The 27,113-nt window shown below is 41.9% G+C and overlaps 1 protein-coding gene across 3 annotated transcripts in view; it reads right to left on the bottom strand.

Moving 5' to 3' along the window:
- The window catches only part of FRMD4A (FERM domain containing 4A), a 622,361-nt gene that overhangs the window by 315,604 nt on the left and 279,644 nt on the right, over positions 1–27,113 (bottom strand). Inside the window, exon 1 of one of the 3 annotated variants that reach the window (XM_047739603.1) lies at positions 17,801–17,881. The exons of the other annotated variants lie outside the window; for them this stretch is intronic. Coding sequence (XP_047595559.1) covers positions 17,801–17,866 — 66 coding nt within the window. The 5' untranslated portion in view covers positions 17,867–17,881. Of the gene's footprint in view, positions 1–17,800; positions 17,882–27,113 lie in introns of those variants that run through there. 3 annotated transcript variants of the gene reach the window in all.

Genomic DNA, 27,113 nt, shown 5'->3' with positions numbered 1-27,113 from the left:
CTAGTGGGGGGCTGCCACAGGAGAGGGGAGAACCCACCGCTGAGTGTGTGAGCAGGGGTGCAGCAGCTGATGCAGATCAGGTGAGCGACTGAGTGTACTGCACTGCTGTGAAGCCATGGGAGGGGGGTGTGTGTGGCAGCAGTGGGGGTGTTCCTGATAGGACACTGAGAACTGAGAACTGAGAACAGAAACAGGGAAACTGGTCACTGAAGCCTCTTGTCCAGACTATGCCTTGGCCTACCAGCCTCCAGTGTTCATCCCAACTGTGGCCCAGTGCCTGAAATGACCATCCGGAGGCTCATCTCTCTGGCCCCCTGAAGCTCCCCATGCATGTGTATCTTACCTCAGACTTGTGATCACTGGTACTAGGTAAACTCGTCCAGTCGGCTTTATTTTGTTCTTTGGCCAGAATGCGGAGAGAAGGGGTAACAAGGCAGAGAGGTCTGGGCCAGGTTTGGGGGGTGGGAGGAAGGTCGTAACAGGTCACACAGTGGGTACAGTGGGGTGCCATAGTGAATGAAGCTCCTGGCCCGAAGGCAGCCTGGGGCCCATGTGAGCTGGGATGAGGGGGAAAAGGGCAATGACCCGAGCAGTGCTGGGAAGGGGAGTTGAAGCTCCCTTCTGGAAAATAAGGACAGAAGCATTTCAAGAAATGTTACCCTTGCCTTTCATTCTCTCTCTGGTAAAAGGTGAAATATCGCTTACGTTAAGGACATAGATACAAAGCTGATGGTGTGAATGGCTCTTCTAACGTCCATCTCAAGCCATTCTTTGTTGTAAATTGAGCAGCCTGTTGAAAGGGGACTCTCTCTCAGTTTCATAAGAGGTCTGAAGACCACAGATACCAACCATTCCCTCCTTCTCCACATCTTCTTGAAGTGTATAAAGGAAAGTCTGAGACCAGATTTGAGGTCCTGTGTTGAGTTGGATCTGTGGTCTGTCAGCAAAGGAGTCAGAAGAACAGGGAGGGTGGGACCTGCTGCCCCCTCACTTCAGGCCCAGCGAGGGGCTCTGAGGAGCCTGTTGGGAGGCAGACAGCGAGCTTTTCAAGGGATGGGGACTGGCTGAGCATGGGTGACAGCCAAGGGAAGAGAAGAATGGTGTAGGGGAAGTATCTCCAATCCCATTGTCTTGTGGAGAGAGCTAGTCTTGATCTGGTAAGGTGCTCAGTGCATTGTATGAAGGGCTAGGGAACCTCAGGAGAAAGAGGCTGAGTCTGTGGGGCAAGAATTGATCTTAAATGACTAAGTGGAAGAAAAGATATCACTTGTGCCGGGAAACAGCGGTAAGAAAAGGGCAGGGTCTTCAAAGAACCCATAAGGTACTCCACTTCACAAGGACAAGAGCTGGGTTTGGATGTCTTTCAGCCCCACAGAGAGATCCCAGATATGTTAGAGGCAGCTCGGTGAGCAGAGCCCATGAGGAGTGACATGAGGAGGAAGCCAAGAGCCACACACCAGCCTTTCCCACTGCAGCCCTGAGCTGAGGAAGGGAAGACAGGCCTTGAATGAAGTTTGTGGTGTTTAACTGTTATCCTATAAAACAGGTGGGAGGATAAATGGGCTGAGATTGAAACAAAGACACACACAAAGAACTCCTCAGCAATTTGGAACATTCCTGGAGTAGGAGTGAGGGGAGATGGGAAGGGAAACTCTGTCTTTCTTTAAAGGCTCCATCACCCTTCCCATTAGCTCCTAACTCAGCTAACCTAGGTCATTCATGTCATGTTTTATTAGAGTAAGCTCTGACTGAGGTTATGCAAACAGAAATGCTGCCTGCATCCATAATTTTGTATTTGAAAAGTGGCTGGAATTTAGGCCAAACACGAAACCCAATATCCCCAAGAGCAGGAGGAAGATATCAAGCAACACAGTTATCACCAAACCTCAGATGTCCAAGGCCTGCGAGATTATTCACAGTTCCCCCCTGGGACAGGATAGTTGAGGCTTCTCTTTGTTTTAACTTAGGTCTGCATTGACGGAGTGCATTGTTGGTTATTGTCCATCTTTGGACAGATTTTTCTCCTCTTATGGCATTTGGAAGAAACTGTAGTTATAACTACACCTAGGGTGGGTAGGCAGATAAAATTTTCCTTCCCTTCCTTGCCTTTCCATTCACTCTTCCTTCCTGCCCTTCCTTCCTCTTCTCCCTTCTGCTTCCCTCCTTCCTTCCTTCCTTTCCTTCTGTCCTCTTTCAAGTTTCCCTTGTCCACTTGGGCTACATTCTGGGCTTTATTTAATAGTTCTCCTCCATGACCAGCCAGACAAAGAAAATAAAAGAAGTCTGAAGTGAATTGTTCAGGTTGACTCCTAATTATTGTTGCTGGTAGCGGTCTGGTGGACTGAGATGAGCCTACTACTTCCTTCTGAGATTACGTTGTCTGTGCTCTTCTTGTATTCCATACCAAGCTCTATGTTACTGGCCTTGCCCTTGTCTAAACCAATTTTAAAATATCCTTTTATTGCTTATGCTGCATGGTTCACTCAACAGCTACTTTATTGAGTATCTAACAGAATAATGGCAACCCCCTTATATGGCACAGTCTTTTGCAGACACTATTCTAAAGGCTTTTAGATATATTAATTCTTTAAGTCTTATAACACCTTATCAAGTAAGCACTTTCCTTTTCCCTAGAAGAAGATAGAGACACTGAGGCTGAGAGAAATGGAGTAACCTGCCCAGGGTCACTCTGCAAGAGGCTTTGGGGTCCAATAACTGGTGGACTCTGCTAGATAACTACTGTGTATCAGGCGTTGAGCTAAGAATTGAGGATACAAGGGAGCTTCTGCTTTTTGGAGGAGTTTGCTTTTGTTCCTCAAACTTAGTTCCCCCTGTGATGAGGTATCCGTAGAGAAGAGAGAAATAAAAGAAACTTTCACCTGATTCACACCTGAAAGGTTACTGAACAGCTACCCAATAGGATGAAATGAAATTTGTCAAAGTTCTTTGTAAACGGTACACACACACACACACACACACACACACACTTTCTACTCTTACTTCTGCACACTGTTTTCCTGTTGCCTCGACATAACAGCCTTCGTGGATCTCACCATCCACCTCTCCACCTCTTCATACATATTCCCCCATGACATTCATGTTTCATCTGTCTGCATTCTTTAAAGGTCGTCCAACTTAGCCACATATATTGGTGGTAAAGAGGCTTCTTCTTGGACCTTTGAGAACACCTTATTCAGTAGTTTCACTGGAGTAACTAGAAGCAGAGAATTAATTACTCCAGAATAAGACCCCCATTCCTATCAACTCAACAATACACAGACCATCACAAAGGAAACCAGACTACATTCTTCCGGGGTAGGGAAGAAAATACAGCATTTGCTGCATGGAAACCTCACGTGCTAAACAGGCATCCTAGAATTGCATTCAATCTTTCTGGCAATGATCACGCTGTAAAGAATGTCAAGTGGAAAATATTAATGGCCTCTGTGGAGGATTAGTCCATATTGTCTTAGCATCCCTTGCTTCACGGACATCAAATTCCAGCTCATCGGCATGCTGGCAGGATTATTCAACTATTCATCTGGAAAAGGAGGGAGCAGGTAGAGATCTTGCTTGCAAGGGGCAGACAGATTATTCCTCCATATGAAAGTCCTTCACATCTGCCCTGGATATGATTTGCCCCCATCAGTGTTCCACTTGCCCTTCTCAGCATGAGGCTAAGTCAGGCAATCAATGGCTGCAGCCTGGGATAATGGCTATTCTGCATGGTGGTAATGGCTTATTGCCTGTGCTATTAGAAGTGATGTCATGTCCAGGTCTTGAGGAATCGATAAGATTGCCAGGATGCCTGTGTGATTAATCAGGTAATAAGCTGACCCATGTGGGGCTGACTGTGTAGATTGGCTTTCGAGACCATTTTGCAAAGCTCTTTTTCATGGGCTATCCATCCATGTGGATGGATTTTGATAACTAGCATTGATTTTCCATTTTTATGAAGTGCAGTTTGCACAGGGTAAACTGTGTAATTGCACCCAGAATGGCAAAATAAATAATGTTCTTATCTATGGTATTGACGACCCAGGATTAGCTGAATATATATAGTACACTTCCAAACAGAGTCAATGGATGTTGACTTTTGATTTTATTATGCTTGGCTCTCAAATTTCAGGTGTCTTAGATAAGCACTGGGTAGCAAATGATCAACTTTTTCATCTGCTTCTAATTTCTAGGCTTACTTTTTCCAGGAAGAGAAGTTTAATGTAATATTCTTCAATAGGAGAATGGTGGTCTTGGTTCAAGTAATCCCTCTGGTGCTGCAAAGAGAATGGCCTTCTTTGGGGCCATCAGATTGCTTCCTGTCCTGTGCCCAGGATCATGTCATTCCCAAAGGCAAATGCCCATTTGCCCAGGGGTCTCTGGGATAAGTCTCATGGTCTGTATTTCCCCAAGGCAAGGAAGGAAAGCACTTGATCTTTCAAAAAGATAGGTAGTGAGAAATCTCACTTTATGGGAATGGGTCTATGTTGAGTGTGCCCTAGAGGACTACCAACACCCTGTAAGTCAAAATGAGAAAGGGTTACAAAGTAGAAGATCAAGGCCAGAATGGGTAAAATACACACAACAGACACCTGCTGAAATGTAAATGAGGATGCAAGGGTGATGCTCACTGCTACTGTCTACATGGGATACTCCACTCCATTTGACTTTTAAACCTTGACAGCATGAATGTGGATAATAGACTTGTTGAGAAAATTAAGTGAGACTGTAGTATCACATGTGTGGGAACAAAGGCGTAAGAAATGCCATCAGAGCCAGGTTCTGACATGCATTCTGTAGAAAAAATATATTTTAGACCTTATTCTGTGAGCAACAGGGAGTCATTACAAGTTACCTTTTTCAAGGAAGTGATACCCATCTAACTTGAATTTTTTGATCTTGAGTGGTAAAGACTGAGTGGTAGAATGGAATACCCAGGTATATCCAAAGCCAGGAAAGACATAGCAAGGTTATTGCAATTGTCCAAATGAGAGGCAATTAAGCCCAGAACTGGGACAATGGTGACCAGGCTGAATATAAGATGTTGGGGAACAATAAACAGTAGAGGGAGGTATACAGTAATCCTCTATCATGGGGAGTAGGGGAAGGATGGTCCTATTAGCTAAGGACCCAGGAGAAGGGGCAGGTTTGGGGAGATGATAATGAGTAGCTCTGGACATACTGAACTCCTGGTGCCCAAACATTGTGACCTGGAACTTAAGAAGGGAGTCAAGCCTGGAAATGCAGTTTTGGATTTCAACCACAGACAAAGAACCACTAGCCAAGTTATTAGTTAAGTGTGAGGGCAGACATTCAAGAATACAAACACTGACTTCTCACATACCTCTTCTCAGAAGTTTATTAGAAGAGTCTCCAGTAAAAAAAAAAAAAAAAAAAAAAAAAAAAAAAAAAAAAAAGTTAAACCTACAAAGGGGGGATATGAATTCTAAGGAAAAGAGAATGATTCCTAGGAGAGCTGAAAATGGAGTTCTCAGAATAATGAAGAGAGAAGCCCCAAGGACCTAGTCATGCAAGGGACTCAGAGAGGAACTAGCCTAAGTGGTACAGGAGCATGGAGGGGCCCAGGAAGGAGGGGTCTCAAAAAAAGAAAAAAAATGTATGGATCAAGTATCTAATGAGTGTGCCAAATGGAGAGGAGATACAAAGCTCTATTAAAGTTCTAAGAGAAAAATGACTGATAAGTACACAGAATATCAAGCCCACAGTAAAAAGGCAATTAGTACCACCTGGAAAAACATAAAGTTGTAAAATCCAGGGTATGTAATCATAACATACACTGTTTCCCCACTGTAAACAATGTATTGGTAGACATAATAAGATTGAATTTTTATTTAAACTGTGATATAGATATATCGGTAAAAATCGAGGGAAAGAGATACATGGGTATTTGTAGGGATGTGGAGCAGTGCTTTAAGTGAGTCAAAGCCTCATCTTTCAAGGGATGTCCTTGGGGAGAGGACTCAGAGATTGGGAGAAAGGGTTGGAAGCCTAGTATTTTTCTTTATAGGCCTTGTAGTACTCTTCAACTTTCGAATGTTACAAACACTGCCATGAACATGTATTATTTTGCTAAAAATGAGCTGAACTGTAAACAGAGGAGCAATGTTCCAGAGAGTGGGAGCAGATGAGGGCTGGGAGCAGTGTATGGCATTCAAGGGTCACCGATGGCCTTGAGAAAGTGTGTCCAGAGTGCTGACAACAGAAGCCGGGCTGCAGGACGGAGAGCTGGAACTGTCTGGCCTCGTTCTAAATGGACAGATTGGAGTTCAGGTACTGGGTTATTGAATCTGACAAGAAATGTTTCAGGAGCCCTGCTTGATTTCCTACATTTTCCTTTCCTTCAGTGTATGCATCAGGGCTCTTAGGCTATGGATCTGCTATTGAAATGGCTGCTAAATAAGAAGCCTCCGAGCTATACCTGAAAAGGAAGAACCTTAAATCCTATGAAACCAGATGAGGACACATGGACAGAAGGAAGCTGGACAAATACATCAGCAAGGGCACTGGCGACAATTCTGGAGATAGTCCTGAAGAGTCATCCGTGTACTTTGACTGGACCTTCTGTGTGTGTTACTTTTGGTGTGACACTGTGTGTCTGTTTACATGAATACACTTGTGTATACACACGTGTGTTATTTTCTCTCATGAGCCCAGCAGCACTGCAGCAGCTACAGGAGCCCCAGAGTGGTGACAACTAATTATGAAACACCAGGTCTGATATGTCCCTCTTATCTCATTTTGCAGAAGCCTTGAATTCCCACAAAATCCCCTGGTGGCCCCTGGTAATCCTGGAAAGGAAGTGACAATCTGGAAACAGCTGTTCTTGAGATAGTGGGATGACATCCTAATGAGCATGTTATGAGCAACATAGGAAACCCAAGGCTGATGGGACTGTGAGGCAAATATTTTTTCTAGACAACCAGACTCACAACAGAAAGCCTATATTCCCTAGCAAGGCTGACCGGAGGAGAGTCACTGACCTATAGATGTCAAGTCCCCAAACCCTGTGGGAAGTTTGGTACTTTCTCCGGCTCTCTCCCAGGAGATGGCTCTGGCAAGGCAAGTCCAAAGTCACCTTGCTCAGAGGCTCCACCCGAGAAACCCAGCTGGAGAGCAAAAGCAACCCAGTACAGGCCTGTACCTGGGCTCCATGCACCTGTTGGCTGTAGAGCTCAGAACAAGGTAGCTCTTGCATTTTGGGAGCAGGCAGGGAGGATGGCCTTGGATTGAAGTAAATGCTTCAAATTCATCAATGCTTCAAATTGATGAGTAAATGCACAGAATATAAATAAATAAATAAAATAAAGAAATAAAACCTCTGCTAATTCCGTGGAGAAGGTTGAGGGTGAGTAGGGAGAGAGAGCTTAGGGGTAAAGGGGTAGAGAAACAGAAAATGACTTATTGCAATTAAGGGTTTGAAACAGATGCATTTTCTAGGGGAAGGCAAAGGGAAGACAAGGACTAACTCATGACTACCTCCTTTGCATCAGGCATGGCCCTGGGCACTTGTTCGAAATTACCTCTTTTAGATCTTCTCTATGATCCTGTAAGCTGGGTAGCATTAGCTACACTTCACTGATAAGAAAATCAAAGCTCAGAAAGATTAAATGCTTGCCAACAGTCATGCGAGTAGGACATGGTGCTGAGCTGGGATTGAGACTTGATGCTGGGCTGCTCATGTAACTTTAAAGTTCATTTTCCATATTCTTTAGGGATGTATACATGGAAACACATCAGAGCACCCGTCTTTAACAAGGCTTGCCCTCAGGACAAACTACTTTATGAAAGCATAAACAATGGGGAAGGGAAACCCTTCTCAGGAGCCTCCCTGGGGAAGTGAAATACTCGACTCTAGCTGGCTCTAGCTTTCCTTGTGGGGGAAGGGAAATCCCCAATTCTAGCCCCTCCATCCATCCAGTCTCACCTAAGGGAGAAAAGCACCCTGAGAAACTGTGGTGTAGTTCACTTCCCAAGGCCATAGGCTCACTAAAAGACTGAGAACTAGCATAGGACTATACAGTGCCTCTCCTCCTCCCATATCTTACCACCACATTGCTAAAGGCCTATTTCCCATAGTTCCTTTCATACAGTACATCATGTCCACTTTAAATTACAAGACATACTAAGAGGCAAGAAACACAGTCTGAAGAGACTGAACAAGCATCAGAAAGAATGAGATATAGCAGGAATGTTGGATTTATTAGACTAGGAACTAAAAAAATAACTAAGATTTATATCCTAAGGGCTTTAATGGAAAAAGTTGTCAATATGAAAGAAGAGATAGATGGCTAATGTAAACAGAGAGATGGAAATTCTAAGGATCAAAAAGAAATTCTAGAGATCAAGAACTGTAAGAGGAGAGTAACTTGATAGATTTATTAGTAGACTGGACACAGATGAAGAAAGAATCTCTGAGCTTGATGACATGCTAATAGAAACTCTAAAAATGGAAAAGGAAAAGGAAAAAAAAAAGACTGAGAAAAACAGAATAGAATACCCAAGAACTGCAAGACAACTATAAGATGTATAACGTATGCATAATGGGAAACATATGCATAATGGGAATAGAAGGAGAAGTAAGAAAGGAACAGGAGCAATATTTGAAGAAATAATGACTGGGAATTTCCCCAAATTTAATGTCAAGCACAAAACCACAGAACCAGAGAGCTCAGAGAACACCAAACCAGATAAATACCTCTTTCCAAACAAAACAATCCACGAAAACTCCTAACAGTAAAACCTCCAAAGTACTCCTAAGTATATCGTAGTCAAACTTAATGGAATATAAAGAAAAAGTTTTGAAAGAAACCAGAGGAAAAAAAAATCTTACCTACCATAAAGCAAAAGTAAGAATTATATTCAACTTTCCCTCAGAAACCGTGCAAGCTAGTAGAAGGTGGAGTGAAATATTTAAAGTATTGAGAGAAAAAAAGTCCACCAACCTAGAATTCTGTACCCTGCGAAATTATTCTTCAAAGTTGAAGGAAAAATAAAGATTTTCTCAGACAAACAAAAATTGAGGAAATTTGTTGCCAGGAGACCTGCCACATGAGAAATGTTAAAGCAAGTTCTTGAGAGAGGAAGAAAATTATATAGATTAGAAATCTGGATCTATGTAAAGAAAGAAGAGGATCAGAGAATGAATAAACAGCAATAAAATAAAATTTTACTGGTTCTTTTTTTAAAAAATATTTTATTTATTTATTTGAGAGAGAGAGACAGATAGCAAGAGAAATCAGGACCTGGGAGTGGAGGCTTACCACTGAGCAGGGAGCCTAAGGTGGGGCTTGATCCCAGGACCCCAGAACCATGACCTGTGCCAAAGGCAGATGCTTAATCAACTGAGTCAGCCAGTTAAGATGTAACATTTAAGTATGTTCAACCTAGTAATAGTAACAGCGCATTTGATTATGTATGCTCATATTTATGTATATACATACATGTATATGTAAGTATATATTAAATATAAGTTAAATAAAGGACAGAAATGATACAAGAGACAGAGGGGAGAGGAATTAGGAATATTTTGTTAGATAAGGTACTTGTACTTTTTATGAAGTTGTATAGATTTAAAGGTGGACTTGGTGGGGCACCTGGATGGCTCAGTGGGTTAAGCCTCTTCCTTCAGCTCAGGTCATTATCTCAGGGTCCTGGGATTGAGCTCCGCATCGGGCTCTCTCTTCGGTGGGGAGCCTGCTTCCCCTCTCTCTCTGCCTGCCTCTCTGCCTACTTGTGATCCCTCTCTCTCTATCAAATAAATAAATAAAATCTTTTAAGAAATTAAAAAAATAAAAGTGGACTTGGAGTAGTTGTGAATGTATATTACAAACTCTAGGGAAACCACTAAATATTGTGAAAATGTCTATGCTACCTAAAGCAATCTACACATTTAATGCAATTCCTATCAAAGTACCATCCATTTTTTTCAAAGAAATGGAACAAATAATCCTAAAATTTATATGGAACCAGAAAAGACCTCGAATAGCCAAAGGAATATTGAAAAAGAAAGCCAAAGTTGGTGGCATCACAATTCCGGACTTCAAGCTCTATTACAAAGCTGTCATCATCAAGACAGCATGGTACTGGCACAAAAACAGACACATAGATCAATGGAACAGAATAGAGAGCCCAGAAATGGACCCTCAACTCTATGGTCAACTCATCTTCGACAAAGCAGGAAAGAATGTCCAATGGAAAAAAGACAGCCTCTTCAATAAATGGTGTTGGGAAAATTGGACAGCCACATGCAGAAAAATGAAATTGGATCATTTCCTTACAGCACACATGAAAATAGACTCAAAATGGATGAAGGATCTCAATGTGAGAAAGGAATCCATCAAAATCCTCGAGGAGAACACAGGCAGCAACCTCTTCGACGTCAGCCGCAGCAACATCTTCCTAGGAACATCACCAAAGGCAAGGAAAGCAAGGGCAAAAATGAACTTTTGGGATTTTATCAAGATCAAAAGCTTTTGCACAGCAAAGGAAACAGTGAACAAAACCAAAAGACAACTGACAGAATGGGAGAAGATATTTGCAAATGACATATCAGAGAAAGGGCTAGTGTCCAAAATCTATAAAGAACTTAGCAAACTCAACACCCAAAGAACAAATAATCCAATCAAGAAATGGGCAGAGGACATGAACAGACATTTCTGCAAAGAAGACATCCAGATGGCCAACAGACACATGAAAAAGTGCTCCATATCACTCGGCATCAGGGAAATACAAATCAAAACCACCATGAGATATCACCTCACACCAGTCAGAATGGCTAAAATTAACAAGTCAGGAAATGACAGATGCTGGCGAGGATGCGGAGAAAGGGGAACCCTCCTACACTGTTGGTGGGAATGCAAGCTGGTGCAACCACTCTGGAAAACAGCATGGAGGTTCCTCAAAATGTTGAAAATAGAACTACCCTATGACCCTGCAATTGCACTGCTGGGTATTTACCCTAAAGATACAAGCGTAGTGATCCGAAGGGGCACGTGCACCCGAATGTTTATAGCAGCAATGTCTACAATAGCCAAGCTATGGAAAGAACCTAGATGTCCATCTACAGACGAATGGATAAAGAAGATGTGGTATATATACACAATGGAATACTATGCAGCCATCAAAAGAAATGAAATCTTGCCATTTGCGATGACATGGATGGAACTAGAGGGTATCATGCTTAGCGAAATAAGTCAATCGGAGAAAGACAACTATCATATGATCTCCCTGATATGAGGGAGAGGAGATGCAACATGGGGGGTTGAGGGGGTAGGAGAAGAGTAAATGAAACAAGATGGGATTGGGAGGGAGACAAACCATAAGTGACTCTTAATCTCACAAAACAAACTGAGGGTTGATGGGGGGAGGGGGTTGGGAGAGGGGGGTGGGGTTATGGATATTGGGGAGGGTATGTGCTATGGTGAGTGCTGTGAAGTGTGTAAACCTGGCGATTCACAGACCTGTACCCCTGGGGATAAAAATATATGTTTATAAAGCTGTAAAAAAAAAAAAAAAGAAAAAGAAAAAAGAAAGGATGAATACCCAAGTTTTGTAGCAACATGGACGGGACTGGAAGAGATTATTCTGAGTGAAATACGTCAAGCAGAGAGAGTCAATTATCATATGGTTTCACTTATTTGTGGAGCATAACAAATAGCATGGAGGACAAGGGGAGATGGAGAGGAGAAGGGAGTTGAGGGAAATTGGAAGGGGAGGTGAACCATGGGAGACTATGGACTCTGAAAAACGATCTGAGAATTTTGAAGGGGTGGGGGGGTGGGAGGTTGGGGGCACCAGGTGGTGGGTATTGTAGAGGGCACGGATTGCATGGAGCACTGGGTGTGGTGCAAAAATAATGAATACTGTTATGCTGAAAAAGTAAAAAAACTAAAACTGAAAAAAAAAAAAAAAGAAGCTTGCCACCTAAGCTAAGGTGGATATAGCAGTCATATATGAAACAATTTACTTATGCAAAATACTTCAGTATTACAAATGATAAATTTTGTGATACATATGTTAAATGCATGTTAAATGTTGAAGATGCTTCAAGAAATAAAGGATAATGATAATCATAAAAAAAAAAATCATACAGTGTCTTCTCCCAGACCACAACAGAATTAAACTAGAAATCAATAACAAAAAAGATAGATAATACTTGGATATTAAACACCATAGTTCCAGAATAATACATGGATCAGAGAAAAAAATCTAAAGAGAAATTAGGGGGCACCTGGGTGGCTCAGTGGGTTAAAGCCTCTGCCTTCAGCTCAGGTCATGATCCCAGGGTCCTGGGATAGAGCCCCCCACATCAGGCTCCCTGCTGAGCAGAGAGCCTGCTTCCCCACCCCTCCTCTGCCTGCCTCTCTGCCTAATTGTGATCTCTCTCTGTCAAATAAATAAATAGAGTCTTTAAAGAAAATAAAGAGAAATTAAACGTTTTTTTGAACAAAATGAAACTGAAAACACAACTTATCAAAGTTTGTGGAGTGCAGTGAGAGAAGTGCCTAGTGGGAAATTGATAGCATTGAATGCATAAATTAGAAGAGAAAACAAGAAAGATCTAAAAATCAGTAATATAATATCTTCCCTTTAAGGAAAGTAGAAAAAAGAAGAGCAAATTAAATCTAAAGTAAGGAGAAGAAAAAATAATAAAAATTAGAGCAAAAATCAATGAAATTAAAAACAGGAGATCAATAGAGAAAATCAATAAAACCAAAAGATGGTTCTTTGAAAGGATCAATAAAAGCAGTAACTGCTTAGCCAGGATAAGTTAAAAAAAGAGAAGACACAAATTACTAACATCAAAAGTGAAAGAGGAGACATCTTTGGACATTAAAAGGATAACAAAAGAAACACTATGAACAGCTCTTGCCCACAAACTTGATAACCTAGATGAAATGGATCCATTCCTTGAAAGATAATCTGCCAAAACTCACACAAGAAGAAACAGAATCAATAATTGATAACCTTGGGATGCCTGCATGGCTCAGTCAGTTAAGCATCTGCCTTCAGCTCAGGTCATGATCCCAGGGTCCTGGGATTGAGTCCCACATCAGGCTCCTTACTCAGCAGAGAACCTGCTTCTCCCTTTGCCTGCTCTGCCTGTTCTGACTGTAGCTCTCCATGCTTCTGCTCTCTCTCTGACAAATAAACAAAAATCTTTAAAAAAAATCTTTTAAAAAATAATAATTGATAACCTTACAAAACAGAAAGCACTAGACCCAGATAAGTACACTGCTAAATTTTGTCCAACATCTATGGAAGAAATTATACCAATCTTCTACAATATTTTCCAGAAGATAGAAGCAAATACTGTCAACTTAATTTTATGAGGCCAGCATTGCTCTAATATCAAAACCAGAAAAACACATTACTAGAAAACTACAGACTGATACATGTCATGAACACAGAGGCAAAAATTCTCAACAAAATATTAGCAAATTGAGTACAACAATGTACAAAAAAATGATATACCATGATCAAGTGGGATTTATCCCAGGTATACAAGGCTCCTTCAACACTAAAAAATTAAATAATGTAACAAAAATGCAATGAATAAAATGCTTAAGAAGAAAAATCACATAATCATATCAATAGATGCAGAGAAACTATTTGACAAAATCCAACACCTATTCATGACAAAAGCTTTTAATAAAGTAGGAAGAGAGGGGAGCTTTCCTAACTTGAGAAAAAATATCCTTAAAAGCCTTCAGCTAACACCACACTTAATGGTGAGAAACTTAAAGTTTTTCCACTAAGATCAAGAGCAAGGGAATGATGTCTTTTTCACCATTGGTTTTCAATATCATATTGGAAGTCCTAACTAGTGCAATAAGACAAGAAAAAGAAATAAAATAAATGCAGATTGGGAAAGAATATATATAAAACTGTTCACAGATGACATGATTATCCATGTAGAAAATCTGAAAGAATTGAAAAAAAAATTTGTGGAACTAATGAGTGATTATAGAAAGGTTACAGAATACAAGGTTAATACTAAAAAATCAATTGCTTTCTTATATACTGGTAATGAACAAGTAGAACTGGAAATTAAAAATATGTTACCATTTATGTTAGCACTCCCCAGTGAAACATTTAGGTATAGTTTGAGCAAAATATGTACAAAATCTATATGAGGAAAATGGGAAAACTCTGATGAAAGATACCAAAGAAGAACTAAATAATTAGAGAACTATTCCATGTCCTTGGATAGGAAGACATGATATTGTCTAAATATCAGTTTTCTCAAATTTATCTATAGATTAACACAATCTCAATCAAAATCCCAGCAAGTTATTTTGTGGATATCAACGAATTGATACTGAAGTTTATATGGAGAGGCAAAAGATCCAGATTAATTGATTTAATATTGATGGGAAAAAAGTTGGAGAGCTGACACCACCCAACTTCAAGACTTACTCTAAAGCTACCTTAAGACAGTATGGTATTTGTGCAAGACTAGACAAATAGATCACTGAAACAGATTAGAAAGCCCAGAAATAGACCTACATAAATATAGTCAAGTGATCTTTGGCAAAGGAGCAAAGGAAGTACAATGGAGCAAAGGCAATCTTTTCAACAAATGGTGCTGGAACAACTGAATATTCACATACAAAAAAAAAAAAAAGAATCTAGACCTTATGCCCTTTATAAATATTAACTCAGAATGAAATTTAGACTTAAGTGTAAAACCCAAAACTATAAAACTCCTAAAAGATAGCATAGGAGAAAATCCAGATGACCTTGGATATGGTGATACCTTTTTAGATATAACACCAAGGCAAGAGCCATGAAAAAAATAACTGATAAGCTGAGCTTCACTGAAATGAAAAACTGCTCTGCAAAAAACTGCCAAGTGAATGAGAAGAGCCATAGACTGGGAGAAAATATTTGTAAAAGATTTACCTGACAAATGGCTGATATCCCAGATATACAAAGAACACCAAAAACTCAACAATAAGGAAATAAACAACCAGATTTAAAAATGGACAAAAGACCTTAACAGACACCTCACCAAGGAAGATACACAGATAAAGTAAGCATATGAAAAGATGTTGAACATCATATATCATTAAGGAATTATGAATTAAGATAGTAATGAGATACCACTACATACCTATTAGAATGGCCCAAATCCAAAACGCTGACAACATCAAAGGTTGGCAAGGATGTGGACCAACAGGAGCTCTCGTTCAGTGCTGGTGGGAATGCAATATGGCATAACTGCTTTGCAAGATAGTTTGGTGGTATCTTCTGAAACTAAACATTTACCACACAATCCAGAAGTTGAGCTTCTTGGTATTTACTCAAATGTATTGAAACCTACATCTACACAAGAATCTGCACACAGATGTTTACAGCTATTTATTGTAATTGCAAAAACTTGGAAGCAACCAAGATATTTTCAGTTGGTTAATGAATAAATAAACTTTGGTGCGTCCGAACAACAGCCCGTAATGGGCTAAACACTAAGAAATGAGCTATCAAGCCATGAAAAGACATGGAGGAAATATACACGCATATCATTAAATAGAAGAAACCAATCTGAAAAGGCTACCTATGAGTCTAATTATATGGTATTCTGGAAATGACAAAATAGTAAAGCGGACAGTAAAAATATTAGTAGTTGCCCGACATTAGGGAGGAGGAGAGATGAATAGGTAGAGCACAGTGGATTTTTAGGGCAGTGAAACTATCTTACATGATTCTACAATAGTGGATACATGTCAGTCACCCACAGTCAACCCATAGAGTGTGTAACACCAATAACCCTAATGTAAACTACTGACTTTGAGTGATAATGGTGTGTCAGTATAGGCTCAATGACTACAATAAATGTATCAATCCACTGTGGGATGTCCATAGCGGGAGAGGTTGTGAGTGTGTGGGAATAGGAATATATAGGAAATCTCTGTATCTCTGCTCAGTTTTGCTGTGAAACTCAAACTAGTCTAAAAAATATTTTTTAGCAATTAATAAAGTGTAAAGAGGTTGATCTGGAGATGATAATCTAAAATGAACAGGAGGAAAAATAGTGGATACAGGAGAACAATTAGATGGTTAGCCCAAGTGAGGGGTAGTAAGGACCTAAACTGGGGCAATGAAATTATGGATTGTATTTACAGAAAAGGAGGGAGTATGTGACTGCACTCTCCCCCAGGGAAGAGGGTATCTGGGAGTTCCCAAATAAGGTAAAAGTGGTGGGTATATTGGAAAATAGTGTGGGGGGGGGACAGTTAAGGAGAGAAGGTGACTACATTAATGATTTTGTGGTATTTAAATGAAACAGCTTCTTACTTAATTAATTTTTCCCTGAGGAAATAAACAATGTCACTGACTGCCCCCACACAAGACCCTACAGCCACCTACCACCAGCCACCACCATGGCAGACCGTGGTTGCTGGGCAGAGGGTATCAGCTGCCAAAGAAACTTCCCATCCTCCTGCTCAATCTCTACTTATACTTCAGAAAATCATGATGCTGGACATGAGCCTCCCATCACTGGAAATCCAGAAGGTTGCTCTCCCTTCTTGACATATTCCTTCTCGAAGGCATAACTTCCTGACCCTCCGGTCAGAATGAATGTGAGGTAGTGGGATTCCGGTATCCAGCCTGGAAAGGGCAGTCCCCTCTGGGAATCCTGCCAGTGTAATGTTGCCTCAATTAGATGACAGATTATAAATTAATAAAGCAAAAAAAAAAAAAACAAAAAAAAAAAAACCCAGACTCTAACGGCTGCCAAAACACACCATTCCCTGTAAAGTTCCTGAAAGGGACTTAGTGATGTATAGTGAAAGAGCCAACTCCCCACAGCCTTTTCCAGATTTGAGACACAGACTGAATGGTCCTCAGGTGGACCACTGCCGCCTTTCCCGGGAGAGAGCCAATGTTGTTCTTGGAAGGAGAACACCTTTCTTTCAGCTAAATACCCCCTGCATGCTTCACACAGTCTGAAGCTCCCTAAACCCCCATCAATAATACAAAACAGACAGACCTATCACCAACAGAAATCCCCAAGAAAAGAGTAAGAACGACTGTGGTTAGTTTGGGGCAGAAACAATGTTTAGGTTGCTATGGATGTCAGGGGTTTTCAAAGACTGTGTTTCTAAAATCATCACAGGAATAGAAGTATCCTTTGTCAGCTGCCGCTTCTTTTTTTTTTTTTTTTTAAAGATTTTATTTATTTATTTGACAGACAGAGATCACAAGTAGACAGAGAGAGCTGCCGCTTCTTTTAAAACCAGTCGCTCAAACCGCCTCACGCCATAAAATCCATTCCTGAGGAAGCACTGGTGACCTAATCTCTAGGAAAATGGCCAGGATCCAGTGGCTGGGGCTCTACACAGAGCGATGAGCTCTCTCTACCCTCACCCTCAGCATTCTCCGTGGGAAAAATAAAGTATGTTGAGCCCGCCTTCCCTTTTGTTTTCTGGAATGATCACTTCACTTCACCAGGGGATCCGTGTCTCCCAGGGAATACCTTCTAAAGCTGTTTCCCTCTCTGGGGTAAATATGTTCCATTCATTCAGCCTCCCACACATTGCTTTTTCTCAGAAACCATTTCTTTGCTAGGTCATCTGTACAGACCATTCCCTGCCACTCGGGCATTTAGCGACTTTATGGTTTTGTCCCCCCAAGGCACATAAGCACACGTCAAGCCACTGTGGGAGTGTTGGACCGTTGTGGAATAGAATCCTAGTCGGGAATGGGGACAGAGTCATGAAGACTGCGGGGGTGCAGAGGGGGAATCTGTTGTGCAGAATAAAGGAAAGCCTTTACTTACAAACACATCCATGAGCAGATGCTCCAGCGTCACTTCAAAGTCTTCCAGTTTGGCAGCTAACGTCATAGTGAACACTCCGATGCACGAGGAGGCTCCACTGACACCCACGCCCGCGAGCTCCTCAGCTCAGAGAACACAGCAGGTGTCAGACGGAGCCACAGGTGGTACTGGCGCCGGTGGGAAGGGGACTAGAACATCACAGAACGCGCTGATAGAACCCGGTAGCCAGAAACCTTCAAGGGTTAAAAGAGAAAGCTAGGTTTTTCTAGCATGAGGGACCAGACCGGATGCAAAGTGATGTCACCAGGTAAAGAAACCAGCCACGGCCGGCTCTTTACGGCTCCCCAGTCTGAGGTGCTGTGCGAAATGTGGGAAACCCCAACTGTGGGCGAGGGAGAAAGCACCGAGGAGGTGGTGAGGGGCAGCCGGGAGAGAATGGAAGATGCCGTCTGACTCTGATATTTATAGGGCCACATGTTTTTGACTCTAGCCCATTTCTCAGTTCATTTCTGACCTTTCATAAATGGCCAAGCACACTGGGGTGTATTGTAGAGCGGGGGCAGTGGGTCCCACAGAAGTTGGCTGTGACCAATGCTAGGGCAATTCACACAGACACGCCATCAATAGTTCTTTGTCAAAAACCCATCAGACCTTGTTCTGTACACGATGACAGAAAAGCACATAGTCTTGTGAAAAACAAGGAAACGAAAGTCGTGGGGGTACTAAATTTTTCCTTGGAATATTATTAGATCCTTACACTCTCCCCCGTCCTCTGTCTTCCCCACCCCCTCCTCTGTGAGAGTAGATAAACATCAAGGAAAAAATTTAATCTCTTGTGTCAACTCTTCAAACTTCTGCCAGTAAAGAATATCCACTATATCTTGCAAATGTCATTTTTCCTTTTGGTCTTCAAAATTTGGCATTTTTTTTCTTACCTAAAACATTGCAAAATTGTGGTAAAATACACATAACATAAAATTTACCATCTTCACTGCATTTTATGTGTCAAGGTCAGTAGTGTTGAGTACTTTCATGTTGTTGTAGGATGCATCTCTAATCTCATATTGCAAAACTGAAACCTGTACCCATTAAACAAATTGCCAGCCCCCCTTCTTCCCAGCCCCTGGCACCCACCATTCCAGTTTCCATCTCTATGGATTTGACTAGTCTCAGCAGCTCACATTAGTGAAATTATACAGTATTTTGTACAAGTCCTTTTGTGTCTGGCTTATTTCACTTATATTATCTTCAAGGTTCATCTATGTTACAGCATATGTCAGAATTGCTTTCCCTTATAAGACTGAAATCTTATATCCTAAGAAAGACCCCTGCTTTGGACAATTCTTCAGGCCTGTGAAAATCTCTCAGGAACACTTGTCCATCGAGTCTTTAGTGGCCATTCCTGCTGTGACTTTCCTAACAAAAACAGCCTTGCTCTATAAGTAGGTGCTGTCCTGTTCCCTAAACAATTTCCAAGCTGAATGATCCATGAAAAGTCTGGTCTCCAACTCCAAACAGGGTGTGACCACTTAAGAGTCAATATTGATGCCAAAGAAGAAGGAGCCCCATGTGAAGTTGAGGAAATATAAAAAGGTTCTATGATAAAACTTCTCCCCTTCTTGTCAGAGCTCTTAAAAGTGGGAACAGCTGAAACTCTCCAATTTAGTGTCTTTCCATGAATTTTCATTTTCCCAAAGGAGATACAGACCCACTTAATTCAGCATTTAACATTTAAACAAAGCAACCATAAAGGACAAGGAAAAAATTGATAAAAAGCATCATATTATTTCTAAAGCAGATTTGGAGTCTGTCAGGGTAGTTTAGCTTGACAGTTGGTCATAAATTGTACATAAATGTTCTTTGAGTTACGGTTTTGATTCTGTTTTGGGGCCTCTTGTAGAGGAATGAGAGTGGCTTCATGACAAGCATTTCTGTTTGGGCAAAGGCACAAGGGAGGGGGCAGCGATGCTGTGATGAATGGCTCCAATAGCCAAGTATGTACAGAAAATATATTTCCTGGATCGGTGAACTCATACTCACAGCAGTTCCCATCAGCAAATGCATTTGCCATGTCTGCAGCGGGTACAATGACCAGAGGAAACAATGCCAGCAACAAAGACTCAACACAAGCCAACTTCTTGCCATGCAGTTGCCATGTTTTGTTAAAACTATGGCTTTCCAGCAGAGACTCAAAAATCCAGGTGCCTTCTCTCACCAGGAAAGAGAGCGCTGAGTGAAAAATCGGCCACATGATCAGGAAGATTACTGCGGAAGACAGGTGTATCCATAGATGCAGTTTGGTTCTGGCCTCTTGGCCATCTCAGGAGAGCTTTCAAAATCAGGTTTTGAAATGCACTCTCTTTATGAAGTAAATTTGGGTGAAATATTTCGAATGTCTGGAATTTTGTAAAAAAGGATACTTGCTTCTTTCGTTAATTTTCTTCCTGAGATGGACAAGGCATGAACCAATGGAGAACAGTGAATATTTTTCCTTTAAGGTCGGCAGTCTCCCAGCCCCAGCAATGAGTTTACATGGTCTTAAGCAGCAGACAATGGCTTCTCTAGAATATGAACAGCAAACTTCATGGACTAGAAACTGTATAATTTGAGCCATGGAAGTGGTTAGTATTCTGGAACTAGGGCTCCGAGGAGGATGTGTTGAGAATATCCTACTTTTAGGAACAAAATGACTTTAACAGTTTCCAAAGGGGAGAAATTGACCAAAAGGGAGTCAGCATGAAGAGAAGATGAAAACTGGTAGTAGGTTGTGGATGTCATCCATAAGAGATATTTTTTATGAATTCCAAAGTTAGTGGATGAAACGAGGCATGTGGAGTAAGTGGGTACCCTTGAGGCAGCAGGACCCCACCAGCCTTAAGGCAGGGAAACTGTTGATACTGTTGATAAGGCAAGTTCACTGGCATTAGTGCTTATGAGAAGCTGGTGAAGGATGGCTTTGGGAAGTTGAAGGTGGAAGTTTTTTTTAAGTAACTCTGTTCTGTCTAATGAATATATATTTTTGCTAATGACAGAGTTTTCTTAATGCTAATGTCAACTCTGAACATGTATTTGCTCATTCATTTATGCATCCTTTGTACAAAAACATACTCAGCACCCGGCACAGAGGGTGGGATGATGGGTGCTGGTGCTGCTAAGATGAAGGCACAGCTCTTTCTTCAAGATCTTACAGTCTTGAGAAGACATGGCAAGATGTGCTGGTACAATTCTATACTATCCTTTTTCGAGGTTATAAAAAAAGGGTATATCTCCCTGTCAAGGCCATTTTCTCTGGGACGTGGGGGGTTAGGGAGGGCTCACTGATAAAGGGGAGAGGAAGAACGTCACCCCCACCCTATGGGAAAGGCATGAGCAAGAATAAGTGAGATGCAGAGTCCACCCCCAGATGGATTTACAGCAATAAGTGCAGGGGTCTGGCAGGGGGCAGTGATGGAGACTAGAGGTCTGAGCCCCAAAGACCATTTGAGAAGGTGGCAACCAAGATCTCAAGATTCATACCGCAGGACCCTGACACCATCTCAAAGACATCTCATTTGAGGAAAGAAAACAACAACACACTTTAACCATTGATCAAAGCTTCTGGATCACCCAAGAAGGATCTGACACGCACCACCGTGCCAGCACGATGGTGAATATGAGTCAGCAACACACCTGATACAGGAGGCAAATGCAACTTGAATAATAACATTGGTGTGTATGGTTTTAAATCTCGAGTCTCTTCCTGTTTAAATCTTGGGTGACCATTTTCTTCTTCCTTGTCTATGAAAAACTCCCCCCAGGAAGCTCAACATTTTGGTGATAGAATTCAATAAAAGGAAAATCTGTGGAAGGTGGGGATTTGGCTGAATTCCCTGTATAGCCAGGTAGACAGTCTCCCTCAGTTTCCTCAGGGGAGCTGTGGGCAAACCATCCTTCTAGAGAGTACTGTGTTTTCTGCAGCCCTGAAAATGAACTGTCTACTTCAAAAGCATGAGTCTTGATGGAGGTAAGGTCCGTGGCTCAACTAGATCATAGTCCAATTCATATCAAATAATTTCTATTAAGTACAATGATGAGCAAGCCCAAGGCGGTAGGCAATTGAATAGGCAAAAATGTTTTCCTGGAAAGGTCTCTCACTCTCTCTGCCCTAGAGCAGTGGTTTTCTATTTATTTACTTAAAGACCATTTATTTAAAGGTCAGGTACAAAGCAGTGGATCAGACCACCATCAGGTCAATCAAAATTCGTCACTGAGATAACCTAGTAACCATTTTAATGCCTCAACTGGTGAATCTAAGCAGAAATTTGATCTGATGATGAAATAATTACTGAGATTATTTTAAAGGCAAAATCACTGACTCTTATTTTGATCACTCACTTATGTCCCACAGACCCAGTTTACAATATAAAACACCCCCAACAATATGTGTAAAAGCAACTAATATTAATGTCCTATTGATGACCTTGCCTGTCAAGCTTCTGTCTCACCTTAAAACCAGAAAGGGAGGGTTTTTAAAAGAAATCATGCTTGCTTAAGTAAACCAGACTCTTCTGCTTGCCCTAACAGACAGCTGCCTGTCTGGGGCTAGTTATAAAGGCTCTCCTGTCTGCTCTGGCTGTCTCTCAGATGGCAGACATGGGAATTTAAAGATTTGTTTCTATAGGGCCCCTGGCTGGCTGGCACAGCAGTGCATCAGGGCTGGGGTATCAGCAGACCACGCTCTCAGTGTCTGCCCATCCTTCCCGTGTTGATGTCAGATGGCTAACACAACCAACCTTGTCTTCGCTGCTCACAATGCACTTTCAATTTTGACAGACTCTCTGACAAGTACAAAGGCTCTATTCCTCTATATCTGTCCCCCACTCCACTCGCCCTGTCCCTCCCACCCACATCCCCTGCCTAGTCACAAGGAAGAATTTCAAGACTTTCAAAGCCAACAGGCGGTGAAATTCGTGTCAGGCACATGCAGTAATGCCCTGGTCTCATGATGGAGAGAAACACATAATAACTCTCCTGATCTCTCATTCTTGCCACTTGTCACATGGTCTACCACTTGGAGTAAAGGAGGCTTATGGGGGTTCTGAAACCAGCACCAACGGGGTGTGGGTGGAGATGTGCCAAAGACAATCACCTCAGCTCCACCACCTGTGTTTTCTAGACACCTCACTTTCCAGAGTTCAAATGCAGGTTTTGGAAACATAGACCCTTACCACATTCTCCCAAATTTTTTACGGATGTTTTTGATGACTTTTTCTCATCTGTAAAAGTTGCATGGGATTTAAAAGATTTCCATGCCTTCCAAGGTTGTTTTGAGAATGTACATGATAAAGGTAAAGTGCTTAGAGCTAGTCTGAAATGAGAAGATATGCAATATGAACTACACGATGGTTGCTAGTTGCTGGGGACTGAACATGTAGGTACCCCCTGAAACTCACAGGCAGAAAACCTAATGCCCAGTGTGATGGTATTTTGAGGTGGGGATGCAGGGAGGTGATTAGGTCATGAAGGGGGTAGCCCTCATGAATGGAATTAGTGTCCTTATAAAAGAGGCCCCAGAGAGCTCCCTCATGCCTTCCAACTGCCATCTGAGGTCACAGCTAAAAGACGGTTGTCTACGAATCAAGAAGTGATAGGACTATAAAGCAGGAAGTAGGTTCTCACCAGACACTGAACTGGCCAGCGCTTGATCTTGGGCTTCCCAGCCTCCAGAACTATAAGAAGTAAGTTTCTGTTACTTATAAGCCACCAGTCTATTGTATATTGTTATAATAGCCTGAACAGACTGAGACACTACTGTTACATATGTTCCTCTTTGGGGACCTATGAGTGACAAGTTGGCTCAGTAACATCATTGCCCAAATGAGTGAGTCTGCTGGTGGTAAGAGAACCACCATCCATTTTGAGTAACTCTGACTTAGATTGGGTCTTCTCTCCCCAAAAGCCTTCCTCATGTTGCCTTAGAATGATCAATGACTCTTAATCCTTTCAGAGACAATGGCCTTTTATTACAATGAATCTTTCATAATGTCCCTTACTGTCCTCAAGTGAAATAATGGATAATGTAACCTGCCTACACATATTATTTAAAAAATATCAACACAACTCTGCTACATAAAGAAGCAATAAAATGAAAGCAATCTATAAAGAAATAACACATACCAGTACACACAGAAGTCTTTGTACAATGCAACTACACAGAAAACATGGTGAACTGATCACTTAATCACTGTCAACACAACCAGTCCAAACACAAACGGACATCAGCCTGCTCCCCATGATATCAGTATGGTGGTCTGCCTCCTTCTCTTCTGTTGTTTGGGGACAGCCTCCCTGGGCTTGACCAGTGGTAACAGGAAAGAGGAGAATCTGGATGGAAGGAAATATGGCTGCGCATGTTTGGGCAGAAGAGAATGGTGTTTGGCACATCCTGACCAGTCTTAGCAACTTAGTAGCCTATTGCTCCAGACCAACTCAACTGTGATTTGAGAGGCTGTAATAATTACCAGACAGGCCTGGAATGGAGCTGAATATCTCCTCATCTCCAGTATATTCTTGAGATACTATGTCCTTGAATATCAAGAGCCATCTAGTGTAACTTCAATATTTTTCCATTTGGACCCTAGGGTCCTCCACTAAGGATAGGCCAGGAAGCTATGGCACTTGATCTTGACTTTTCATTTTTACTTTTCCCAGGGGCTCATCAAAATGCCTGCGTTGTATCTTGCATGTCCTGGCCTTACTCCTCAGGCCGTAGAGGAGACAGCTGGGGCAAGTGAGTCGGCTGTGGCAGGCTGGCATCACATGTGTGAAATTCTCTAAGAGCTCATAGGTGATCAGAATCCTAAGACACTGGCTCCTAACTGTTGCTTCATCCTTCCTTTGGCACAGCCCTGTGTTTTCCACTCCAGAACCTGTAAGGGCATTCTGGGTATAGCTGGCCAAAGACTTGCAGGGGGAAGATGACTCTTCACCTTTACTCTTGTTTGACTGATCTAATCCCATCGCTGAGAAAAATGAAGCTTCCACAAAACAAGATAAATATTTTTGTTAGGAGCACTCTGAAGGTGTATGGATCTTGGGCTTTGGGTCACCTCTACCCACACCTCACAGCCCTAATCAATGAGAAAAACCTAAGCTTCAGATGCAATTGACAACCCCTGGTCAAGGTTAGCTAGAGCATGAACCTGGATGAGAGAAGGACTTGAAATGATGTGAATGTATATTGCCACAGCAGTACTGCTCCAGAGATGGGCCCTAACTTCCTCGCTTGGGGTGTCCTTTGAAGGGAGGAGGGCTCACTGCATCATAGGTTCTCTGACATTGCCACAATAACTACAGTTCCTGGGGTAATTTCATAGCAGGGAGATGAGGCTGTAAGACAGGTGCACACCGGAGCTCTTCACTGATCCTCCACAATCGTAAAATGGAGTCCAAAACATTCAGTGTCTTAGAGCTTTGCTTCCCTTCTGAATCTGTGCACTGATCAGAGTAGAATGAATCTTTTCCAAAATATGGTAAGATGAAAAACCCACTAGTCACATCAAGAAAACAGGGCACTGAAGTGTGAAAACTTTAGTAATGATGCCGTATTGAGTATATTATTAATTATGATACACAAATATGAAAGTTTCTACTTGCTTCATGATTTATCCCACATTATTAGGGCTGTCTCCATAATTAATATTGCTTCTCTCACTTTTAACATAAAGACCTTTGGCTTAAGATGGAGAGTGAATGACCCAAGAATTTATTCCATGGGATTGCTTCACAAATAGCCAGGATTTGCTGTAAGTTGCTTTCCACATGGTTACCAGTGGGCTTGCTGGTTGGGACTGGAAGTCACAGGCACAGTGAGGACAGCGCAGTGCATATTCTTCCCCGTACTAGAAGGCTGACCCAGGACAGCTGAGGCAGGAGTGACGCTGGCATCCTCAGTCTGTGACTTGAGTATCTGAGCCTCTTTGGCTCAGTTTCCTTGTGGGTCCAGTTCCAGGCAGAGATTAGACAAAGGGGTTTCTAGATGTTGGGATTACGGTACAGTACAATGTGCACATCAAGTTAAATACTAGGGGACCAAGCTGGGATTGCCAATATGTGAAGCTGGGACATTAAAAAAAAAAAACTGAAGTAACAAGAACAAGCCAATCATCATCTGCCATCACCATGATTTTATTTAAGAAAAGACATTTCAACACATAGCAAACATGAAAGAGATATTATCTTAAATTTTAAAGTGGAAGGAAGTCAACTGGATGGCCAAGTCCGTCTGTTGTCTGTGTGCATTTTCTGCCATGGTCCAAGAACTTTATTTTAGGCCTGTGTGGGTCAGGGACTGGGGCTGGAACCAGAGATGGGAGGGTCTTCAGCTGCAATTCAGCTCTGATGCCTGTGGCTTCATCTCCAGTTTTCAGTACATCCTCACTGTTACCCAAACAGACTAAAGACACGCAGGAGTGAGCTGATGGGCAAATCACTGGAGACAGATCCATGTGATTTAACCTCTCACCAGCTCTCTTGGCATTGAAAACAACCTCAGCAAGGCAGAAGGGAAAGCCTATATAAACACTCTGCCTTCACCCTGAGAGGCATGGAAAAGGGATGAAGCCAGACCAAGGGAGAGTGGAGTGATGCTTATTTCACTTCTCGATCCAAACACGTCCTGGCAGGCTTGTTCTGGAACCAGCAGCGTGCTCTGGGAGCTACAGGCCTCACCATGATGAAGATTCTTCTCTAAGCAAGCGCCTGGGAGGGAGCAATCTGATTTCTGTCCACAAGACGGGACGCTCTCTTTTTTGAAACTTGTTTTGTTGATGGGTTATAATAGGTAGTATATGCAGATGATACAAAATTAAAGATTAATAAGAGAGTACAGATAAAAAGTTAGTCTCTTTTACACCTCTGACTTACAGCCACCCAGTTCCCCTTAGAAACAACCACCTTTATTATTTCTGGAGATGTTCTACTCAGATTCAGGCATAAAATATTACCATTTGTGTATGCGATACGTATATGTAATATGTATAATTATTTACAACTGTAAATAGTATTTCATTGTCTGGAAATTTTCATTTAACCTATCCCCTATTAATGGGTATTTGCATGGTTGCTAAGGCAACATGAAAATGCATTTTGCCCAGGTGCCAAAGTATTTTTTTTATTAAAGATTTTATTAAAGATTTTGTTTATTTATTTGACAGACAGAGATCAAAGAGAGGCAGGCAGAGAGAGAGAGGGGGAAGCAGGCTCCCCGCTGAGCAGAGAGCCCGATGTGGGGCTCGATCCCAGGACCCTGGGATCATGACCTGAGCCGAAGGCA

Source organism: Lutra lutra, chromosome 8 (assembly GCF_902655055.1).
Source record: "Lutra lutra chromosome 8, mLutLut1.2, whole genome shotgun sequence".
NCBI classification, from domain to species: Eukaryota; Metazoa; Chordata; class Mammalia; order Carnivora; family Mustelidae; genus Lutra; species Lutra lutra.
This window is presented reverse-complemented; position numbering and strand designations above follow the sequence as displayed.